The sequence below is a fragment of the Poeciliopsis prolifica genome, unplaced genomic scaffold (genome assembly GCF_027474105.1).
Source record: "Poeciliopsis prolifica strain line A6 unplaced genomic scaffold, Auburn_PproV2 SCAFFOLD003, whole genome shotgun sequence".
NCBI classification, from domain to species: Eukaryota; Metazoa; Chordata; class Actinopteri; order Cyprinodontiformes; family Poeciliidae; genus Poeciliopsis; species Poeciliopsis prolifica.
In genome coordinates, this window is record NW_026562378.1 from 18,999,528 (window position 1) to 19,024,734 (window position 25,207).

General features: G+C 37.4%; 1 protein-coding gene across 4 annotated transcripts in view; it reads right to left on the reverse strand.

Moving 5' to 3' along the window:
* Window positions 1-25,207, reverse strand: part of ppp1r16b (protein phosphatase 1, regulatory subunit 16B) — an 80,665-nt gene that overhangs the window by 27,277 nt on the left and 28,181 nt on the right. For 2 of the 4 annotated variants that reach the window (XM_055024566.1, XM_055024579.1), the window contains exon 2: window positions 23,251-23,673. In XM_055024566.1, coding sequence (XP_054880541.1) covers window positions 23,251-23,518 — 268 coding nt within the window. In that variant the 5' untranslated portion in view covers window positions 23,519-23,673. Of the gene's footprint in view, window positions 1-23,250; window positions 23,674-23,777; window positions 23,812-24,940; window positions 25,033-25,207 lie in introns of those variants that run through there. The other 2 variants (XM_055024561.1, XM_055024572.1) reach the window with 2 other exon arrangements.

Below are 25,207 nucleotides of genomic sequence, written 5' to 3' on the forward strand. Positions count from 1 at the left end.
TTTGACAAATTCACTGGGTTCTTTTCACTTGAAAAATTCTCACAGGGAGCCTTTTTCATACAGTCAATATGAAAATTAAATTAGTTACAGTTTATTTTCCAACACTTTCATAGATTCCTTGATTTCTAATGATTCTTTGGTTCGTCTTCTCTTTCATTACACTTGTCATTTCAGAAATTCTTATTGAATACAAACAATAACCCAGGAACACTGCACTTTCTTTAAGCCACTTAATATATTGCTATATTGACTGTGAAATTTGGCTTTTGTGTGTTATGGTGTAAAATTGTTTTCCTTTTACATCGTTGCTCTTTTGTGCTAAGAAACGGTACGAAATGCATGTAGTTTTTTGGCAGATCTCAATTGATTTTCAATCAACTTACAGAGACAAATAAATGGGAAATAAAAAAAAAACATGGATTCGTCTTCCTATAATCAGTAACAATAAAAAAATAAAAAATAAATAAAGTTCCATAAGTTTGAAAATGTGTTATTTAAGCTCACAGTAGAAACAATCTTGTCTTTCCTCTCTTTGATCTCCTCTCCAAGGACCTTTCATTAAGAAGAACTTTGAAAAAGCCCAGAAAAGTCTCTTTCATAGGTTTAAATAAATAATAGCATGGACAAAAACTATGCACTGATAAGTCTGACTTAGGACTTGATTCTTATGCAGTAAAGCTGAAAGATAAAATGAGCAGCTATGATCAACTAGAGGCTTTCAGAGGACAGGCTGAATCCTGCGTCCGCTAGATCTTGATTAGGCTTTTTTCACACTTTACTGTCAAAGTTCTCTTACTGCAATTTTTTTTTTTTTTCATTTTGTTTGAACATCTCCAGCTTATTTCTACTACAACTCGCACAGCAGCTCAGCAGCAATCAGTCGTCTTTAAAATCTGAGGCCAAACCAAATGAGCTGCTGCAGCAGCTATTGGTGGCTACATGCACTTCCTTCAGAGTCAAGGAGTCAACAGCGAACTATTACTGAAATGGGCTCAAGGTTCTGGAGTGAGTGATCAGTCTGGCAGCATCGGGTAAGTGTCACACATCATCTCTGCAGTGCTGTTTTTATAAGTGTACAAATCTCAGGGGAGCTGCCAACATTGCCTCTGCAGCTGACATCTCCACATACCCAGAGATCTATTGCCATCAAGTTTGTTTTTCTTAAAGGCCCTAATTACCTCAAAGAAAATAAGACTGCATTTAAATTTCAGGCTAAGCTGACATGCATGTGAACTCTCTTCGACATACATGACAAAATGTATGCAAATTTATCTTGCTTGTTGAAATGACTTATTGTGTGTGTGTGCAGTATGTTCATTAAATATTTCCACTTGTGTTGAATGGGAGACTGATCAAACATTTACCCATGCTCTCACCTACTGACCGCTGCTAATGAGAGACGAAATGAGATTTGATTCGTTAATGCTTGTACAAATCTTTGTGTAGACAACACCACATGTTGCCACATACAGAAATGAACATTGGCCACACAGTTTTATTAATGAATAAACTGACTTGTGAACAGAACAAGATAAAAAGTTGAGATGAAACACAAAGACAGCATTTCTTTTAAAAACCGGGGTTTCTTCATAATAAATAATAAAGTCTCTCTTTTTCTACATCGTTAACAAGCTGATCACACATTTACTTTAGCATAAATCCTTGTTATCACAGAATAGCAGTTCAATGCAGTTCTCCTGTTGTCCCTCTACTGACATGCCCTTGAGCAAAATCCTTAACTTCTGATAGCTGCTGAGCACTCTGCGAGGCAGCATCTCCTATTAAAAGTTGTTTGTCTAGGCATTTTACTGAGGCAAAATGAAACTGTGCTTGTACGAATTTATTATTTACTGCGTTCACGAGTTACAGTCTGTGTATCGAATCCAAATCTGTCACTAGAGGATTTCAGGAGCACATCAAAAGTTTCTTTGTTCCTCTCTTACAGCATTTCCTGTTCATACACAGTTTAGCTGATCATAGACTGGATTAAGGCAGACACAAATTAATTCAGAGCCAATTTTCTGACTAATTTCAGATACTTCATCGTTTACCATAACTGGTAGCGAAAAAGGCAGAGTATTCAAACAAACTAAATTTGTCCCATGGACGGGATACCGTCAGTTAAGGGGTTAATGTTTTGCACATTGAGATGTCAGTGTTGCAGGAAGAAGAAGGCTTAAATCCCAGCTGGTGTGGAATTTACATGTTCTCCCTTCTGCATGCTGTAGACCTGTTTTCTCCCGCACTGCAGTGACATGTATGTTACAAAGGTATTTACAGAACTTCAGCTTTTTAATATTTTGTTATGTAACAACCATTTTCCCCACAGCAGAGTCACACAATTCTGCAAACAATACCCTGTAATGACAGATTGAAAATAAATGTTTCAAGAAACTTCTGTGATATTACAAATAACAAAAAGAGAACAAAAATGTTATGGAAAAAAAAAAACTGGGCAAAAACATCTTAAAAATGTTTTTATTTTAATTCAGCTGTATTTATATCCACATTTTGTGGATATAAACAGTTACTTAAAGTTATCACAAATTGCACAGAAATGGAAATGTGTGTTTAGGAGTAGATTTGTCACAGCCTGACCAACCTGGTGATGATCACAGTGGCCTATAAACACTTTTGTTTCTTAAGTTGGAATTTTAAAATGTCAGTAGTCGGTATTTTATGGCTGTGCCTTCAGCATGTACATTTTACAATATATTATACTTTATTAGTAAATGTTTTTGCTTGTATGCTTTCACTTGTAGGAATTTCCCACTTTTTATTCATAGGGTTTTAGCTTCTGGGCTACTAAGTGTTGCAGTGGTTTAATGACCATTTTTGACCGTTCTATGCAAAAATCATTTGTGAGGTCAGACACTGATGTTGGAAGAGACGGCCCATGTCATATATACATTGGTAAGCAGAAACAGTAAGTGTTCCTTTCACTTAAGCTGGAATGAAACCTGAATCCTGATGTGATTTCCTCTGCACTGAACTTTTCAGTTTACAAAATGTACCCAGACAAATGTTCTTTTCCTTGCAGCTGCAAATCCCAGACATATCGTCTGGGTCACCAGACAGCGAATATGTCTACATGGTCCGTGAGTATAGTGGCAGAGTGCTTTGCACCACTGCACATGATTATTTCCATTGTACTTGGTATAGTTTCATTTTCCTCAGCTAATCTGAAGGCAACATTAAATTTGGACACCTATATCTATGGAACGTTGCAAACTTCTACACACTTTGAACAGATCTCACTTACTTTACGTTATTTTATGTTGATGTTGAGTTGCTGTCCTTCCAAAATGCTTCCACTTGGTTATAATCTCACCAACAGTTTGCTATCGATTGTTTAATTGCATTTTCTAACTGGACCTTTTTCAAAAATGAAGTCCTATTACAGCATAACGCTGAGATTCACCGAGCTCCTCAGAGTGACGCTTTCACAAATGTTCGCAGAAGCAGTCTGGATTTTATGCACCTATGGCCAGAGAAATGAGTAGTACACTTCAACCCAGTGATTTAAACTGGCGGAGGATTTGTATTTATTTTTTCTGCAATAGGAAAGCACAGTGCCTTCTTCGCAGTGAACATGATTGGTTTTGGTGCCAGCACTAAAATAAATGCAATGCTGCTGAATTGCGTTGTCAGTGAAAGTATGACCATTGATGCAGCAGCTAAGATGAAATGTGCCTGAGTTGTGTTGTGATAAGCATCTTTTGGTGCTGGTGGTGAGGGGAGAGGCGGGCAGCAGAGGGAAGACGCTGTGAGGAAGAGACCACCGCAGTATAAACAGCCCCAGGAAAAATACTGGGTTTTAAAAATATATACTTTCTTATTGTTCTCCAATTTTTCTTGGTTTCTGTCCCTTAATGAATATTTTATGTTGGGCCTCTTTTTTATGGTTCAATTTATTTTTAACTTGTCTGCCAATGCATCCTTTTACCCTCCTGACAAACAAAAATAATTTCTGTGAAAACCCTTCTAATGAGCTAATTAAACAAAGGAACAATATATAATCTATAATTCACTTCAGGAGTTATGCTATATTACTGAAGATATTTTTAGCTCTAACTTGTTTTATTGAGATGATGTCAAATATTTGGTATTTTACAGAAATAAGGATGAGCAATCATTGTATTATTTATTGGTATTTAAGAAGAAATATTAAAATATTGAGAGGTGGATGTTTAGTCTACAGCAATGTTTAGCTGAAAACAACATCAAAATTGAAATCATAAAAGCCAGAACTCAAGGTTACACAGCAGAACATTGAATTATAACACGTTGATCAATGTTTTTCCTTCACCTTTAATCAGATTAGATGCGACAGAGATGACTGAACTTCACAATGACATTAAAATTTGTTGATAATATCTAGACAGATGACCTCGATAGAAGAGGTGGATGGTATGCATAAAACTCCTCCAACACAATCCCTAGCTGATAGACCACTGAAACATTGACATGTAAACAACAACAGACAAAATCTTTAATTAGTTTCTGCAGCAGGTTGGCTGCACAAACCAAATATTTACAATTTCAATTGGACGTTTCACTGAACTGCAAGCAGAACAGCAACACAAAGTAACTGACCCGGTCCATAGGAAAAACTTTGTGCAGCGCCTTCATCCATTAACACATAAATGTGTGAATGGAAACAATTTACACAATAGAACCACACAGATGAAGTCAAAGACAGTTTGCTAATATTGTCCTTTTTGTGTGGAGACCTACAAAAAAGTAAAGAAATAAGGATGCAAGGTTAGAGAGGCGGAAGAAAGAGGAGTGGAAGGACACAAAAGGAAATAAAGGTAGGACAGCAGAATATGAGGACAAAAAGGAGAAAAAGACACGAAGACGAACAAAAGTAAAGAAATAAGGAAGGAAGCAAAGAAGAGAGGCAGACCATGGAAATCAGGGGGGAAGAAAGGACAAAAGGAAAGAAAACAATTAAGGAAGGGCACAAATGAAGAAACTATGAAGGACGAAATGGCAAAAAATGGAAAGATACAACAAAGATTGAAATATTGAAAGGAAGGGTACAATGTTTAGACAATAAAACAGGAAATAAAGTCTGAAAAGAGAACATGCTTTCCATGCTCTTATTTTCATTTCTTCTTATTTTCCAGACCTGGAACTTGATGGAATTAAATTTCAGATTTTAAACCAGCTCTGTAGCATAAATGCAAATGTTAAACTTTTCAAATAACTATTGCATTGACGGATTGTGATGTACTAGAAGAGAAAAATAGAGTTGGCAGCATGCAGCAGGAACATGATTCCTGTCTGATCCAACACCCAGAGGGACGGAACAACTTCACCAACAACCAAACAGGAATAAATAAAAAGAAATCATCAAAATGCAATCGATAGCAACCACGTTTCACCATAGCGACTATCTACCATCCTACAGTCCAGAAGCACAACACTGCAGAAATGTTGTGCACGCCTTCCTGGGCAGGTCCTGCATCCTCTTATCAGGGGAGGAGATGGATCTGGATGAGATACTTCCCAAAAGATAAAAGATACATCAACAACTAATGACACAGGAAAAGAATCCCTCCCTTTCCTTCCTGTTATCTTACCGAGTTTCTACAGCGACATCTGTTTGTGCGTTCAGCTGTGTGCGGGAGAAGGACCCTCGCATTAATCAGATCATAACTTCTAAGAGTGTTGATTACTGATAAGAAGTTATTAGCAAACTGTGGGCTCTGAGATCAAACAACAGTCATGATAACTTGCAAATAAGATTTATAATGTCTTCCTTTTCAATCAGTAAATGTATGAAATTAATTTAAGTATGATTGACAAGAGAAAACAGGATTAAAAAAAAGAAAAATCTTTGAGATGATTCTGAGCAACAGAGGAAGACAGAAAGTAATGTGAAGAAAACCAAAAAGGAATTCAAAAAAAAAAGTTTGGAAACGTCCTTCAATAAATAGATGGGTCACTAGTCAATCACATCTGTAAATGTAAGGTTTGGCAGATAATTGGAGAGTGGTCTCAAACTTTAAAAGACTTTTATTTTTCTGAATTAACTGAAACTGAATCTCTTTTCCACACTACAGTAAAAAAAAAAAGAGTGTTCAATGAAGACAATAGCAGGGATCTTATCTTTTGTATTTGGCTAAGAACCCTGACTGAAATGGATTCTCTTGAAAGCTTACACTCACTGATCCCAGATGACAGAGTACTGAGGATACAGATTCTGAGGGTCCTTAGGAACAGTGTATCCCAAAAGAAGACATGATCTTCTGCTTTGGATTTCCAAATGAAATAACTTCATTTCACTTTTGTTATAATAGGTGGAATAGTCTATTTTTCAATTTTCAAGTACATAACATCCAAAACAGGCAATCACTTCTAAGTCTTCGCATGGTTTTCATGAGAAATGTATTCCACTAATTCATCTCGACCATCCTGTTTTTGAGCTGCCTGTAATGCATCGCCAGCAACCACAATGGGAGGCAGTAAAAGCATTAACGCTGCATTCAATTTGGAAGTTTAAATATGAATTGCTAATTGTACTGGTGGCCAGTTGCTATCAGCAATAAAACCGATAATATGCTGCACAGTATTTTTCCTCACATTCTACGTAAAAACACAAACATACTGTTGACTGGTAATGTCTTAGAAAACAATCAGCACCATAAGAGTTGTAGAAGTGCTAATAAATGGATTATTTTGACCACCTTCAGTAACTCTTAATGTATTTTGCGATTTTAGATGCTAAACTTGGGAAAGATTGGTGAACTCCGGCTTTCCCAGTGAAAATATTGATTTCTCCAAGGTTTGAAATATGTAGCTGTTACCACAAGAAGTCAGTAATGGACCAAATAATTGAGGAAGAAGGCCACCAGAGATTGTGCATATGTTGAGACTGTGTCGTTCAAAAATTTAACTATTTTACATCCTTCCACGTTTATCTATCGTCAATTCATTTAATTCTAGATTCCTACCTCTATGTGCTTAAGTTCGATTTCAATTTATCTAAATATCTGTGTTAAAAAAAAAAGCAAGAGATTTTGAAAGACATCTTAAATGTTGGTTTGGAGAGCTTCTATTCTTTCTTTCTGAAAACTGCTCTTTCAATTTACTAAGGTTGTCTGTTTCTAAAATGTGACATTTTTTTTGATTATCTGAAACATTTAAGTGCCACAAAAAAGCAAAACCAAAAGAAAAGTGTAAAAAGTGTTTCCTTCCCTGCAGCCATTTCTTGACTTGTGTAGAACAAAAACATTCCTTTTATATGAATGGCATGTTCACGCCAGAGTGGTTGGAAATATACTAATAGTAATAATAATAATAATGAAAACTTATGTTTACAATAATCCTGCTTTTTTAATCATCCATCTTACAGTGTTGGTAAATCTGAAATTTTTAGTTTATTTCTTAAAAGTTTTAAAATTTCTTCCAGTATTCAACCTTGGGCAGTGATAATTAATTATCAAAAGCATGTTTTCCTTCTTGATGACACAATAGATAAATTGCTGTATTCATTAATTTCTCCAAAATAAAATAATAAGAAGACTTTTTCTCCCACTGTGACCATGAACTGATGTGGAGCTGATGTCCTGCAGGTTTATTTTACACTCTCTCTCTTTGGTTCAAACCAGGTGGTTAAAAATTGTGCTTTTGCTGCTTCAGCTTCAGAGTCCAACATTATGTTCTCGAGGGTCAGAGCCTTCCACCTACATGAAAGGAGCTGCAGCAGCTGAAGTTTATTTACTTTAAGAAATGAGACTCTGTAGCTGTAGCTTCCACAGTTTGAAACTTTTTCCTATTGTATCTTTTAGTATATTAAAAAGTCGCCATTTTCAGCTGGATGTCTGCTTTCAACTTAAAATAGCCTTTCTAAGACAATTTGGTGTTCCTTTCGCTTATTTTCAGACTCATTTACATTTTAAAAAGACATGAAAGGAAAAAAATTGGCCTAATTATGCCTTTCACAACTTAAATTTATTTATTTTTTATTCCTGGCAGTTTTTATATTCAAGAAGCTTGCCTAATGTGCTTTTGGCAACATAATAAGCCAGTTCAAACAATTTTACTGCCATTTACTACAAACAGGAAAAGCCTGATCCACTGCACACAATGATCAGTTCCCACAAAAGAGACATGCTATTCTTGGAACAAACAAATAGCCCTAAACAATGTCCGTGTAGCGTAGCTTCTCTTCAGGCAAGGTGGCCTTCTCTGCATTCCCATCAGCTGTGCAGAAAGTAGGCTGCGCTGCACGTACATGCACTGGGTTAGAGCTAAATGACATTGGTTTTAGTAGGACGAAAGCAGAGGAAGATAGTTGGTATAATTAGCAGGCGTTATAATTATCACCCACATGATAAGCCATCAGGAGGCTTTAATTGTAGTCCTAACATCTGTAGTTGGATGGATGCATGGGAAAGAGAAACTAAATAATTTAAGAAGAAGCAATGCAATAAAGCAGGATTTTATTAGGTTACTGTGTGCAAATTATCTCTGAGAAACACAAACGAGAAATAAGTTGAGGCTCAAATAACACTATATATCCACAGATAAATCTCAGTTTAATTATTTATACTAATAATTACATTTGTTTGTAATATTTTTGGGTCCACTTAATCTGTCCACTACTTTTTCTATCAGTGGACAAACTGCATTTGGAGATAATAATCTGAAAGCAGTGCTTTGGATGAGTGGAATTAATCTATTAAAGAACTTTAAACTTAACAACTGTGTCTTTTACATGAACTGGAACTGAGCACAGCTTTCCCTGGCATCATTAAATGGAGATCTACTAAGGAGGGAATCACAGGTGCAAACTGATAAACTGCAAATTTCAGCTTCTTAATGTAGAAAAAAGATTTTGACATTTAACCTTAAAGGTAAGATTGTATTGTTTCTTACAGCTTAAGGTATTAGGCTGGAGTATTTGGTTGAAAGCCAATATTTGCACACACTGTATAAAAAGACACATTTCCTTTATTTTGTCATTAAACCAGTTTAAATGTTTCCCAAAATTTGTATTTTCTATATGCGAGAAAGTATCACGAGGAAAAGCATGTTACATCTGAGCAGGATTTTGCAATCATGCCATGAGTTTGCTTTATTAAGTGATTTTATTTTGCACGATTGTTTTATTATACGTTAATTTGATAAGGGCAACTATTTGGATGGTCTAATTGGATTTGAGATGCTCACTTTAAAATATGAACTTTATGTCCTTAAACAAGAAATATTTACTTTTTGCTCATGTATTTTCACACATTCTGCACACTAGTGTTGCATAATCCTTAAATCACCCTGAGAGGAGAGGTAACATCTGTGGTTATCACATGGTTCTCACATGCCAACTACCATGACTGGTTTGTGGTAATGTTTCATTTAGTTTGCTCTAAAAGGAGGAGGTACAAGATGTTAATTTCCGGTGCCTTCTTAATCAAGAATTATATTTCAGGCAGCGTTTGGCTACGTGAAGAGATTAACCACTTTTGAAATGGCACATGCACTTTAAAACTTGTAGCAGCAAGCTGAAGGTTTACGGGCTTTTGGAAGGCCATTTATTTTTGGGGATTGTTGTTCGCGTTGATTGAAGGCTCCTCGGGGTGTAACCAGCTGTTCATCGCAGCTTAGCCACTGTTGTCTTTGCACTGCTTAGATTTGTGGGTTTGAATTACCAAGTAAAGGTGGCAGGAAGTGTGTGTGTGTGTTTCAGCATCTGAGTTTCTTATCTAATATACTCTGTTACGCTGTGGTTCATAGTTTTACATTTTGTTTCAGTGCCTGAGCAAATAACATCCTTGTAAGAGCTGCTAAGGTTTTAATACTTAAAAAAGAAAAAAAAACTCACACTTTTTAGAGTTTTATCAATTTGAAATTTGCAGCAGGCCCTTTCTAGTCTGTCACACTCTAATCCTTATTGGATAATCCCGAATGGTTCGGCGGGATTTATAGCAGAGGGCTGTTCAATCACTAAGAGCAGGTGGACAGACTTTGGAAGATGTTACAAGGCGCTTTAAAAACGGGGGGAGAGCAGCAGGTTGCTGAACAGGCATTTGGGAAATCGGCAGCAGGGGATCATTTAGTTGACATGCCTTCGGCAGGCCAGCACCAGGCAGGAGGGCTTCAATCACAGCCGCTGATAAGATGGAGCCCTGCTGATAGATTTATCCACCACTTGCTTAAAGTGGCCCCCATTTCAACTATGTTTTCCTCTTCTCATGTTTCTTCTTGCTCATTATCAATAAATCAGGATTCTTTGGAAGTTGAGAGGTATTAAGCCAAGATTCTCTTTATCTTCTGTCACATTAAGTATTGTAAAACTGACCTAACCTTAGTCAAAATGTGATAGGACAGTAAGATGTGTTTATTTATTTGTTATTAATTTTTTTTGCAAAATGTAAAATGACTCATGGCAGCCATGAAGTTTAGGTTTAAATAAAGCTTTAAAGTTGATGGAGAGTTTCTGATTTAAATTTATGAATCTGGGATTTTTCAGGAAAGAAACGATCGTGGTTCTGTTGGACCTTTTACTGAACTACATAAGAAGTCATGTTGCACAGTTTGTGACAGCTGAGCTGCTCGGCTGCACAGACGTCTCCGTGTCTGCCTCAGTTACCATGGAAATAGGAGTTAACTCAAGAGTCAGGGTTTTCCCAGGAGAGAAAACCGATGTGAAAGAGACAAGGTGATAGAGAACTGAGACAGGCCCTGTGCAAGGCACCACTTGTGAGAAAATGGCTCACTGAAGTAGCAAGCAAACAATAGAGTAATAATTATGGCAACGATAAAGAAGACGCTGAAGTGAGCAGATTGAAAAGAAGGACTGGATGAAAATAAGACATGCAAATTAAATTGTAGTGAAGGCAAAGGCCCAGTGGAAGAGGGACCGTCAGTGGCATGCTCCAGCTAAACAAATAACTCTTTGTTGCTTTGATATAATGAGAACACGTGTTCAGATATGAAACTAAATAAGCCAACATCCTGATCATTTTTCGCTCTAGCGCATCCGGTTCTACTAATTGACTCAACCAACCACTGACCCCACCTCCCAAACATCTAATCTCCTAACAGCACTGGACATACTACCCAGAAATCAATCATGCTGCTTTCACTGTTACGTTTTTACTTTTTCACAGGACCGTTGAGTCCAAATTTCTGCTATAATGAGTCATTTCTCTAAAGAAAAAGCAACGTTTGGGAGGAGACCGCAGTGCCGGGCTGTGCCGGGTGAAGCGATTAACCCCGGAGGAGCTGGGTCTCATGAGAGTGAACAGAAATCTCTGAGGCTGAGAGGCAAAGGAGAACAGCAAAATGAGAAAAAGTTGAGTTCTGTTGAGCCAAAGGCTGACAAGAAAACTCCCTTAATCACACAGGATTGGGAGGAAGGAAAGGACAGGTCGAAAAAGGAGGGGAGGATGCAGTGAGAAGAAGCAGCTTTGTAACACAACTCATGACAGGAGGGAACGATCAAACCCCCTAATCAAGGGAGCATTTGACAACCCACACAAGGTTATCTGTCATTGTTGCAGCCCTACTCGAGGGAATGAAGTGCAAAATCCCACTTAAGTAATCAAGCTCCAGGAATGTAACATCAAATCAATAGTGATGATAAGGGTGATGATAAAGAGGGAAGAAATGGTGTAAAAGCATCAGTGAAGGAGTCTTGATTTGTCTTCATGTGAATAATTCTGTGTGGGAAAAAAACACAAGAGCTCATCCAAAGTAAATCATTTGTGAGTTAAACAGACATTGGTTTGGTCAGAGTGTTCACGAGCACCAAGAGGTGCAGTTCAACCTGCAACCATCTTACAACTTATCGATAAATAAATAAAGACGCTAAAGGTTTCAATTAAATACTTTGACTAATCAAAATACATTTTTATATCAAACACTAATAACCAGAGTAAACATAAAAAGCCGTTTTAAAATTATTTAAGAACAGAAAAAAGGCTAGCGTATAGCTTTATTAAAACTTGACTTAATGGTGATTAACCAATTAGTTTATACCAATTTCACAAGACACAACCATGACCGATTCCACAGAATAGAAATCACTTAAACAGAAACATGAAGTTGTCTAAAAGGTCTCAAAATGCAACACGTCATCACCAAACATAAAGAAAATCAAGTACCAGCAAGAAAAAAGCAATTTACACCAATCAATCTTAAAAAGGCTTCGAAGCCATGTCTAAGATGGCCGCCATTATTTGTGGATAATGGAAGTCATTGTAGGCAAATTGAGAAAACATGGAAGAGTAGAGAACCTTCTCAGCCTGGCGCCAAATAATTACCCCAACAATTCAACAACTAGGAACAACATATAACGCACACCAGCATGTCGACCTCTGATTGGCCCAAAACAAACCTGAAATGAATGTTTTGGAGGGGTCCAGTCAGATCTGAAATAATTAAGTTTAAGGGGTAAGCTACTCTTCACACAGTGCTAAGTTAATAAAGGTACTTTTAGTTCAAATTCAGATTATGTTTCATCAAATTTATTTGATCATCTGAAACTTTGAAGTCTGACAAGAAAGTATAACAAATCTATACCATGTAATATATATACATTTAATTATACTTTCCTTATCTAAAATTATACTAATAATTATAATAATGTATAATTATTAGTAATTATACGTTACTAATCAATAGCAATTATCAGGTAACAGAAAAGTTAATTGGCTGGAGATCAGAATCAGTGAATTTCCTTTTAATTGTGAACTCACAATTTATTTTTCCTTCTTCATAAAAGGCTTAAACCACTAAGAACAGTGAGAATTATGGTGTTACAACCATCAGCCAACAGCAATCACTGATATTTGATTTGAAAGCTTAATAAGTACCAAATTAAGGATTATGACTTGTAAGTTCATGCAGAAACCTGTAGCAGTTTTATTTTCACATTCATATGAAAATCAGCAGCCCAGAACTCTAAAGAAACCTGGATGTCAGTATTAGTAGGAAAAAAGCCTGATCAGTGCATTTCTAACAAAGCTCAGGAGTATTTGCAGCTCAGATCTCCACAGATCACTGCTCAGCCTTGTTGTCATTTGTCTTACAACACATGACCCAGCTTACACAGCGGCTCCAAGGGGTCACGGCAGCTTAGTTAGACATGTGAGCAAACAACCTCACGCTGTGGATCAGCAGTTAATTCATATTAAAGGAAAATCTCACTTTACAGGTTTAAGAAAGTTGCTGCTATCCGAGACGAGTCTGATATGTTTATCAGACTTTATCAAATAAAGTCTGATATGTTAATGCTTCAACAGGTCAGATGGAAGTTTACTGATGATGATCTAGGTAAGTTAAAGTACATTGAAAAAACTCAGATTCATAATGAAATTCTTCTTCAGTCATCTGTTCAAAGTTAGTTGTATTATGTTTTACGTCGAGGCTTGCTCCGTTTTCACCGATTTCAGTTCAGTCCTTGCACTTGAGCATTGTTTAGAGGAAAAAGGTTTATAGATCGTTAGCTGACTTATCTTTGACCTATGAATTACTCAAGAATAAAAGAAAAATAAACCCTTAAGGATTAACCAGTAGGTCTTGAACTAGCAGCAAATGTTACAAAAAGCTTTTAAATTAAACTTCAAGGCAAACTTTGATTTGCAATCCGTAAATAAATGTTTAGCTGAGAACATACGACAGATATCTGCAAACTTTAACATATAGGAGCAATGTTGCAAAGGAGAGGAAGTCAAAACTGCTTCACAACAGCGAGAAAAACTTAGTCATTCAGTAAATGATTATATTAATCAATTATGTATTTTATGTTAAAAATTATTCTGCAAGCAAAGAGTGTAGAATATGTCTGATTTAAATCATTTTGTAACTTGGAAAGACCAAGATTATGTATCTTACCATCATTTCCAATTGATCTGCAGTCTTCTAGACAATGCAGTAAATTTACAATTTTGTGTAAAATGCGTATGTGTATTACCAACCGGATCAGAGGGCCTTACATCAGATCCAGTTTACATGATTCAAAAGCATTAAAAAGGAGGGGATAGATGACACAATCTGAGCATCTTTATAGGCTGATAAATGTGGTCCAAAAGTTTATCCTTTTACATCCGTGAATGACGTATGTGAACTTAACTAGTTTTTTTGGACCCACTCCATCGTTATCACTATAATCAAACAGAACAGACACATTGATGTTGCAACAGAGCGACCTCCATCACCACGACGCAGACCTGTTTATCTTTCAATGGCAGATCTGTGAGCAGTTCTGTTTCAGGTTTTGAGCTCAATTCTCTTTCTTCAAGACATGGTAAGGACATCGTTTCAGAGACACACTGACACTTTGTTACAGGTAGACAACACGGGCTACTTCTCAGTAATTAGCGAGAAGTTAATAAATCCACTAACAAAAACAGAAGAATAGAAGAGGAGTCTGAATCTACCTTTGAAATGAGAAACGAGAAAAAGGAATTGTGGCGTTTATCTAACTGGTGAGATATGCTTCATTTTTTATAAAACTTCTGCAACTTTTTCTTTTTAATTTTATTTTATGTCAACTACCAGGATGGTCTAAAACAATTTTTCCCAAAGTGATAACTAAGCATTTCACATCACATGCGAAATGGGATGCAAAATGCATCACATAACGCGAATAATAGACAGAAAGAAGAGATATATAGCATACATTAATAAGAGGTCAAACTAAACATGTGATTTATGGCATAAAAAGATACATCACCTCATTGCCACCACATGGTATTAAATCAGAGTTAATGTTTTGTTATAGCTTTAAATATGATTCCCAAACATTATATAAAGACTCTGAGACCAACTTTCAAACCAAGGATACAGAAATAGGGTACGATTCAGAAAAGAAGGGTAATATTTAAGAGGATTGCAATGGGATCGCAAAGAATAAGGGAGTTTTTATCTGAGCAGCATGAACAGGAGTTTTTAAACCAAATGTTTCTAATTGTAAAAGGTAAAGGTCACTAATTGTGAAGAGTTTATGAAAAAGACCCAATTAAATTTCTCAGATTTTTATTCTGTTTTGTTAGTGCCTCGGTGAAGGATGTTTGTGACATTTTTCCACTTGTATTTGAAATGAGAAGTGAAGATAAACCACTGTGCGGCATGTTTAAACATGAATCTGAAAGCTGACGTTAAAATCAGCAGAAGAGTATCAACATTACACGAGATGGTCAGTGTTTTGGTGATGAATTTCCCTCCCGCTCTTAACATTCCTTCTCGTCTTTCATTTTTGCAAGACTTTTTGATGCCATTCTGCTGCTGCCATATGCCTGGGAGCAGCTAAGCCTATTTTAGACCTCTGAGGAGAAGCCCTTACCACTCTAATAAGACAGAAGAAGAAGACAAAAGCTCCTCCGAGACCTAATTTGCACACAAATAAGAAAAAAAATTTAGAGTGAACCACATGAGTACTTTCCCTTCGGGAGGTGATGCACACTTGTGGAGTATGTTTTTTTTTTTTTTTGTATCTCCGGTTGTATTTTTATGGTGATGATATGGCAGAAAAAAAATACGGAGAAAAACCAAAAGTAAAAGCCACACGTCTAAAACTGGAATGGAATTTTAAGGGCGGCTTCTCAGGCTGCAAAGTTAGAAGTTATGAAGTTTCAGTGGGGGGTATAAGTGGTAATTAGAGTGCAGGGTGTTGTCCTTGTGAGTGGGTGGTTAAATGGAGAGCAGGGTGGGAAGAGGACAGAGCTGCAAAACAAAGACAGGGTTCAACAAGAGGCATCTGGAAGATGTGTGGAGTCACATAACAATGAGGATACTTCAAATGTCCAAACAGTCAGAGGTTAAAAAAAGGTTCTTCACTGGTCTACTAATTTTGCTTGCCTTGTGTATTTATAGCATTTTGCAATGTTTGAAGCTACAAACATTGCAGATAAACTTGCAAATACAAGTTTATCCCTGAGATAAACTTGTATTTGCAAGTGTCTTGTGCTTTCACAGTTTTGGACATTTATCTTCAGATGGAAAGACGGGACTCTATGAGATATTCAAAACCTGAGTCACTGTTTTCTAGCCTCATCCTGCTTCAGTCTTCTCCACAACTTTATCTCTGACAGACCTGCTTTGTTCATTAATCTTCATGATTCTGTTTGTTTTCTAATGTTCTGCACCAAAGCTCTGAGGCCTTCGGCGAACAGATTTATTTTCACTGACATTGAAACATATAAAGATGGACTCTGTTGCATGAAATCAGACAAACAATATGTTAAAGTTTGTGGTTGTCATGTGACAAAATGTGAAAAAGTTAAAATGATTGTGTTTTAAACATTTGAATATATTTTATCTGGAATTTTTCTGTTTTGTTTTGTCATTTAAGAATATAACCACCGAAGGCACTAGTTTCCTCTTCAGTTTTCATCTCAGGGACTAAATTAAAGCTTTGTTGTCCTCATTTCAAAAGAAGAAGGCATGTCCAAAAGCTCTTTGCAGCTTTACAGTAACAGCATTGATGCTCTCTTAAAGTTGTCACAAGCAAAGGATTATGAAGATTAGAAATGTTTCTTCTGAGGACACATTATCTCTATGTTTTTCATGCCTCACACAAGTGTTTGTTGACTGCTTTTGATGGTTGGTCTACAGGAAAACAAGTTATAAATGTTTAGTTCTCTGGAATAGTCATCGATGAAGATTCACAGAAATTACAGAAGCATTTTAAGACCCTGCTGTGCTAATGGACACTTTGGGAAGCAGGAAGTGAAAGTGCTGTTCACCATCTCTACTTTCACCACCCACTAAACCTCGGCTAATCACCACAAAGAGTCAGCTGCTTCCAAACCCGAGGATGATGAACAGCAGCTGAATAAAGGTTTGCTTTCTTCTTGAAGGCGTATTGACCATACGAACTTCAACACACCAGCTGCTGAATTAACACCCTGCTTTTAAAGTGAAAACATTAGCTCAGTCGATACTGCGTCTTTGTTGCTAACTGTCCACCCTGACCCCGCTGCTCTTCAGTGGGACGGCGGAGAAATCCCATCAGACTCAAAGGCCTGACAGCCACACAGAGAGAGGCCGGGGTGATCCACAGTAATTTCACAGCCATCAGCCATCGACGCTGTGAAGGGGCGCAGGGTTGAGGAGGCCTTGAGACAGAGAAATGGTCTCTGACATCCGTGCTGCACCTCCATCAAGCTATTTTCTTTCTCTTCTTTGCTGTATTTCTCTTCTTTGCTGTATTACTCTAGCAACAACAGACCACAAATATTTACATCCATGATGGATTTATGTCTTTATTCCTCTTTTAATTTCACTAACCTTTGTGTCCTGACTGCAAATAATACTAACATGTTGGGATTATGGTGATGGCAAGGAGGTTTTCTTCCTCAACTTGGAGTTAATCACCAAAGATAAGTTATCAAATTACCTGCAGATGTAAAAACTGGCCGTAAGTAGGAATAGATAGCTCCAATGCTACTCAAAGTTGTTGTAAAACGTTTGTAACATATTTTTACACTCGACTGAGAGAGATCTTTTTAATCTTCCATCAGAAACTAAATTCTGGGTCGAATGAAATTCATTTAAATTTGCATTTGCCATGAATAATTGTGGTATTACATTCCCTCAGTAAAATATGGAACCACTTATCAGTACGTTCAGCAATTTTACTTTGTAGTAAAATGCCTTGTAGCACAGATGATACACTAACTTATGACACCTAACAACTGAAAAATCTATCTTTAGTAAAAGATAATGTAGTAAACATAGCTCATCAGCTTGAGGCAGGGTTCTTGATGAATTTGTTTCTCAGGATGTCATCACATTATGTGTGTGGAGTAACAAATGCATGAAGAACTCTTTGGAGTGCAATAATTGTTGGCTAATATATGCCAAGCATTGCAACCTTGCATTTCTCACAGGAGAAGATGCTCACACTGGACACAAATGGCACTGGCCAAAATACAAAAAGGTCACAGAGTTTAGAAAGAACAGATACCATCAACCAATTTTCTGATATAGTGCAGTCCCACCAATAAATATGAATGCTGCTTCATAGTGTGAGACGAGTCTTAAAAAGTCTGAAAGTTTAGCCATAAAATAAAGAAAAAGATCTGACACCTCCTCCTCGGAAAGCAGTCTATATTTTGCCTGAGCTGGAGACACAATCTAAAAAAATAAAGTGACTCAGAACAACATATGAACCCCTTGGAGCATTTTCTGATGGAAACCTGAGTAGTTTGGACAACATGCAGCTCTTTCAAAAAGGACTCAGTCTGAACTAACACACTGCAGAGCAGCAATAGCAAAATGTCTCTTCTCATCAGCTACTTAAAGAAATGTGTGAGATTGGGTTATTAAATTTATAAATAGCATCGTTTAAGCAAACTGAACATAAAGCTCAATTTCACAGTATTTGCCTGACCACTTAACTCCACTTATCCACAAATATGTTTTGTTGTTGTTGTTGTTGACTTCTTTTTTTTTTTGGACAGAGCATAACACACTTTTAATGTAATTTAGAAAGAATATGTTCGAGGGAAATTAATAACACGCATTTTCTGAGGTCAAAGCAACTCAGTTGACTGTCATTTTAAATTAGGCCTGATCATTAAACATGCTGAGAAAGATCACTTTGAGCTCTTTCCACCTTCTGCCGACCTAATCTCTCAGTATCAATTCATAAGACCTGCTGTCAAAAAAACACAGACAGCAGTGGCATGTGGTGTCTGACCTGATTTACTCTCCAATCTCGCCTGAATGGAAAAAAAATCACACAGACACAACTCATCCAAATGTCTCTGAAAGACGGATAAAATTGTTGCCAAAAACAAAAATGTGAAGAATAACATAAACGCCAGGTAATGGTACTTTCAGCCTGAAAAAAAGGAATTTGTACAATGTAGTTTTTGCTTTGTTTTATGGTCCAGTTGAAAACAAACACATGAACTTGAGTTTGTTTCTGCATTGTTTGAAATGTAGGTCTCCTCTCTGGCTGGAGAGTTTACTCCCAGAGCTCCAAGAGCCCCAGAGCGGAAGTACTAATGACAGGAAAACAAACACACTCACAGAGACACACACATATCCATTAAAAATACACACCACTGCATCTACACAGATTCAGTTTTTAACACTTTTATCTGTTTTAATGCTGTGCAGCTCTGAAGTTCACAACAAACAGCAAGTGATTCAATTATAAGGAATGCATACCAAAAACAATCATTATGTCAACACTGAGAGCAAAGGCAGGAAGTGGAGAATTACAGGAAGCAACCCGTCTACTCCTCCAAATCAGAGATTAAATGTGAGTCTCCTTCTGCGTCTCATCTCATTATAGCCTCAGTACAGTCAGCCCCAGGTCGGCGTCTCAACCTCTCTGTTTTTGTTTACATTTGACTAAAAACCCTGAAGATGCCATCTGCTGCAGCATGGGGGCTTTTAAAACTTTTTACTGGAGATGGGTTGTGCTTTAATGACATTTAAACCGTACAGAAATACATGTTTAAATATTTATTCGCTTCTTTCTTACTTGCTTTCTTCTTTTTCTTTTACTTCTTGATCTCTTTACAAAAACTGGAATTGTCTTTTTGATTTCCGTCCTTTATAAGTATCTTTTCTCTGCTTCTAAGTCACTCTGACCACAAACTTTCCAAAAAGTTTGATTTTCTTTTAAATGGGTGAGTGTTATATAATTTCCAGACACACAATGATGCAGCACAATCAAGTTACCTTCAGCTATAAAAATGCTGTTTATATCAAACATGGCCTTAAAGAAATTTGACTTTGCAATTCAAGACCTTGAAATTGGGCTTCTGCCTCTTTAAGAAGCTCCAAATCTTTCTGACATTCCACCTTCAGCACGTCACCACAACAGAGCTCCTCCATTATGTTGTTTACAACCATTCTTAGGAGCGCTAAACTGAGAGGAAGTTTGTATGATAAACTCAGTAGAAGCGCAATTCAACCAGGTGTTTGTTAGTTGCTGCTGCCGCTAGTCTGGAGGAGCTGAAAGCGGAGGACGAAGGGGAAGGATGATCTGTGAGGTAGAAGCTCGGCTTGGAAACTGCAGCTCTGAGGAGAAACTTTGGATAAGCACCCCTGAATGGTTGCTTATTCAGGGGTGCTTATTCAGATTCAAGGATTTTGCAAACATGCATGAAAGAATCAAGGAAATAACATTATGACACAAAATAAAGCTCAGCATAGTTCCCGCACTTTAAAGATGTTTTTTGGCCCTAGTGGCCTTTTGGAGCTATTGTCATTTTGAAGAGAGAGAGGAACAGAGGGCAGCTGAGCCAAGGACTCAAACACCTGTATATGTGGCACATGCTCTACCTTCTACACCAACACGCAATGACTTTTTTTACTTTCAAAAATATTTGAACACGTTCTCAAAGTAATCCCTTTAACTGCTATTTTTTTTTCCATTCTTTACATAACCCTAACTGAAATCATGAACAAATGAAACGCCGTTGCTGTTGTGAAGCATTTTTGTAAAACAGGTCGGCCTGCCACACACACTCTGCTGGAGCAGCACAGCATGTGGAGACACGACGCCTGATGGAGCATTTGGGGACCAGAGCGAATGAGAGGGAAGATTATCAGGCTCCCGAACCAGCCAGCTGCCACTGTGTGGGCAACACTACATCCTGCCTGTCTTCCTTCTGCTTTTTATCTCCATGCCTCTTTCATGGTCACCCTCATTAAACAGCAGCGGTAGCAGACGTTTTTGTGCCCAGGCACTGCCAGCAGGAAGGAGAACTGACAAAACCTTCTGTGTATCAAACATGCAAAAACCGAGCCAAAAAATCTACTCTCAATGTGTGTCACGTGCATGACATCGAAAAGCAACTTTGTTTAAATATACAGGATATACTGTATGTGCAATATTCACTGCCAGCTTAAGGTTTCATGAGAAGTTTGAAACCACTAATAAAGAGATTAACTCAAAGGTGTTTGAGGCAGAAGAAACTGCAGTTCATAAAAAATGGCAACAGAGATTAGAAGTAAGAATTAAGAGAATAGTGAGCAAAGCTTTAAGACTGAGAAAAATATTACACAAATAAAAACTAATAAGATCTCTGTACAGTATTTGGATAGATGCCTTCCCCAAATTCACATGAAAACTCTTAAAAGCTATTATGAAACAATCCTACAATGCTAAAAAGAAAGTCCACCCTAGGGCTGATTTGCACAACTCTCTTAAGGCTCCTAGCACAGCATTTCATCAAGTCATAGTCTAGACTTTGACTAGGTCATTCCATCACTTTGATTTGTTTAGTTTTTTGACATTTGATTGTAGATTTACTGCTGAGTGTGATCATTGTTCTGTTCCTGTGCTCGACAGTATGAGGTTTTTGGTTTTTATTTTAACATCTCATCTGTTCAGGCTCGACTGCAAAAAACCTAAATTATGCTTCTCTCGAAATTATTTTTAGAGAGAAGTTTTCTCCCAGCAATCTTTACACTTCCGTAGAATTATAAGTCTGCAAAAGATTTTCTCAGTAATCTGTTTATGTAGATGTAAAACAAGTAAAACTCAGTGACCTATGAACACAAACTGATTCAAAATACACAATCTGTGTTTATTTCTTTGTGCTGTAAGGTCTACCACAATATGCTTCCCAACACAAAACTATTTCTATTCATTTGGCCAGTGCTGTATGTTGGACCAAAGTTGAACTTTGATAAAATATTACCTTTTTATGTCTTTTAAAAAAATGTACAAAAATGATGTAGCAAATTTAAAGGACTTGTTAGTCTGTCCTGTTATGAAAGAGTTGCTTTTAAAGCTCTCTGATGAGCTAAATGCTTTGAAATCATCTTCCTTTGGTTTTTTGTGTGGTAATAATTCCTAAAAAGCTGTGCCTACATCTAAATGTTTCCCTCATAGGAAGTGGACATAGATTATTAATTAGCCTTGCGTGGTTTTTCCAGGCCAAACTGAAGACTCAAAGGAAAGTTGCAGCTAATAGGCTAAAAGCCCTAAAGTGACTTTGTGTGAATTGCACCCAGCAGAGCAGCCCAACAACACTCTTTAAATGTTCCCTAAATCATTTCCAAAAATCAATTCGACACCACAACTCTAGTAACAAACAACCACAGGGTCTCGACCACAAACGGCATTTCACATTCCTCAGCTGATGTGCATGTTTCTACAAGTAAATGCAGTCTGTCCTGTTATTATAATTATTACGTAAATAACGCAGCCTTGCAGTGGCTTCGAAATCTGTTGAGACAGTTTGCAAACAGAAAGGATAATAGTGCCACTGTAGGCTTGTTTTGTTGTGATTAAAAGACATCAAACCACTTTCAAGTTAAAATGACATTAAATTAGATGTTGTATATGAAAGATAGCAGCGTGTTATCATTTAGGCATCACAGACTCGCTGCCAAAGCATCATGGGACAGTCTCTCCTGGAGGAAAACAATTATTATCTCCAAACAGAGGGGGATTTTTTAATTAAAAGACTCGCAGAGTTTCATCTCAGTGTGACAACTCCATTATTCTCACAATGATAAAGCGGACTTGTGGCAGAACAAATTTCCAGAAGCGTTTTCAGCGTGCGAGCTGAGCTAATTGTTTTCCTGACATTTTGATACCTCTGAAATGAACGAGGTGCTCAGTTCAGGAACAAAACATGACAGGACATTTTAACACAAGTGGCAGTGAGAGACCTGTTGTTGACTGGAACTGGGTGATTTTCAGATCAATGACCAGATAACAAAAACATGATTTTTTTATTTTCCAATCAGTGAATGAATCATGCATGAACACTTCCATAAGGGCTAACACTTAAATCTTTGGGTGTCATTACAGAAAAATCAAAAGTTAAGTATTTTGAGCAACAGTGAGAGGTTTAAAAATGAAGGTTTAAGAAGATATTTAAATTGCGTGCACTGCAGACATGCTATAACATCTTTATTTTCAGTAAATAATGAGCAGACAACATTCTGAGGCTCTCTTCAGATCCTGCAGTGTGCTAAAGGAAACTGCCTTATAAATATATTTTTCTAATATAAAGTTAAGTCAGATCTATAAAATCCATGGCCATTACATTTGTGAAGTCTGGCCTGATTTTTGCACATTTTCGTATTTTTATTATGTTTGTAAAAGTTAAAAAAATAGGAGCTTCACTGGTTTGTCTGTTGACTAAACCCCACACTATTTTAAAATGCACAGTTTAAAACTCTCCTAAAATATAAATGATTAAAGACCCACTTACAGTAGAAGAATAGAAGATTATAAATGATGAAAGCCACAGTTTTTCATAAAAGAAATCATTCTAACGTCTATTAATTTCTGCAATTTACAACATCAGTTACCTTCATCGAGATCGTTCCTGGCTGAAGCCTCCAGAAGAGCCACGCTAGCAGCAAAGGACACCCGTCTCTTGGGCTCTGACTGCTGAAGGCTGTTCAAATTACGACTCTTCTTGTCGGCCTTCTTCTTCTTGTTCTGCATCTCCTTCTCGTACACGGCCCACCTCTTCAGCTGCTGAGTACGGCGCTTCTGAGCCGCCCGCAGCCTCTCCAGGCTGGGCACCTTGTCCAGCTGCTGCAGCTCCTGGATCAGCTCCAGGTGGTTGGCCATGCTGCCGGGTCGGATAGATAGCAGCGGCGGATGATGAGGATAGTGATGGGGGGGTAGGGGTTGCTGGGAAGGTAGGATTCTAGCGAGGTCGACACCTTCGGCTATGGCCTCCTCCCTTTATCCTCATCATCATCCTTTCATCACCAGTAAACGACCTGGGAGAGCAGGCAGAGAGAAAAAAACGTATTAGATATCACACAGAGAATGTTCATAAATACCTGAGATATGCCGTCTTGTAAGAGTATTCAAGCTGTTTGACCTTTTTCAAAGTTTGTCATGTCACAACTACAAACTTCATCGGATTTTACAGGAGTTTTATGTGATAGGTCAATTCAAAATAATACAGAATTATGAACCAAAACAAAAGTAATATGGGTTTATTTTTTTCCCCCAATAGTAGTCTGGAAAGTGCGGCATGCATTTGTTTTCAGTCCCTTTGAGTTTAACCTCTTTCACTCACATTTCAGCAGGAGGTTCTTTATGGTATGCCCCCAGTAGTTTTGCATTTCTAGACCCTTACAGTCAGATGGAGTGGGTCTGTGTGCATACATTTTCAGGAATTGCAACATATTTTAACTGGGCCATGAATATGTATCAATCTAAAACATTGTACCTCTGGCTCTATGCCTTTTGTTTTATTTTCTTGCTGAAATTTGGACATATTTTATGTCACCATAGGCAAGGTGTGTTCGAGGATTTGTCCAGTCAGTTTTCTGTCAGTCATGTGTTATATAAAGAGGAAAATTGGATGTTTATTTTCTTCCAATGAGGTAATTTTCTTTAAACTCAGATATGTGGAGTCCAAGACTCATGGCTGTGAAATTTTAACAGATTGTCCCAACGTCTTGGCATGAAACTGACTTGTTGCACTGGTTGTAATCAGGGGTGTTAGACTGATGCTTGTAAGTCTAACACCCCTGATTGCTAATTATAAATAAATATTGAATTGCTTTCTCACTTATTGAAAGTCTACCTTAAAACTCTGGATTTTTCCTCCTGAACAGAGAGAAATATGGTTTCGGGGGGGGGATCCTTTTTACAACAAAATAGAAAAATTATTAATCTTTATTACTAAACTGATCACTGATGGCTACTACAAATTTTTGTTCACTTTGTGAGCTTTTACGGATCTGACAGCTATTCTTCATCATGGTTAACCACTTCCCTAGAGCTGGAAGCACAGCACAGAAAAAATTATAGCCGGAGGGAAGAGTGCTATGCCGAGGAGCAGAAGAGCAGCAGAGGAGATTTATTTTTCTAATTCAGAAAAATAGTTTTCTGTCCTCTATGACAGTAAGTCCACAAAAGTGTTTGTGGCAAGTAAGAGCTTCAAGGGAAGCTGAAGAGAGATCAATCAAACTATATGGAGGAAAGTAAACATCTGAAACATAAAGCCATAAAACTAAACAAAATGCCCCTTACCAATCACAAATGCCGAAATCACTATTGTAGAAAAGCTGATGAACATTTCCTCAAGTCTGCAGCTGCTCAGTAATAAAAACCACCCAGTTACCCAGTATTAAGAGACGAATTGTTTCACAAAGCAACCAATAACCGCCTCGAGTCTGCCGTCAGACTCATGTTTCCTCTAGACCTCCTACCTAACTGCTGAAAACATGGACAGGAAACACGCTGAACAATCACTTCCCACAGCATAATTTTCAGTTATGTGGGGCTAACGATGCACAA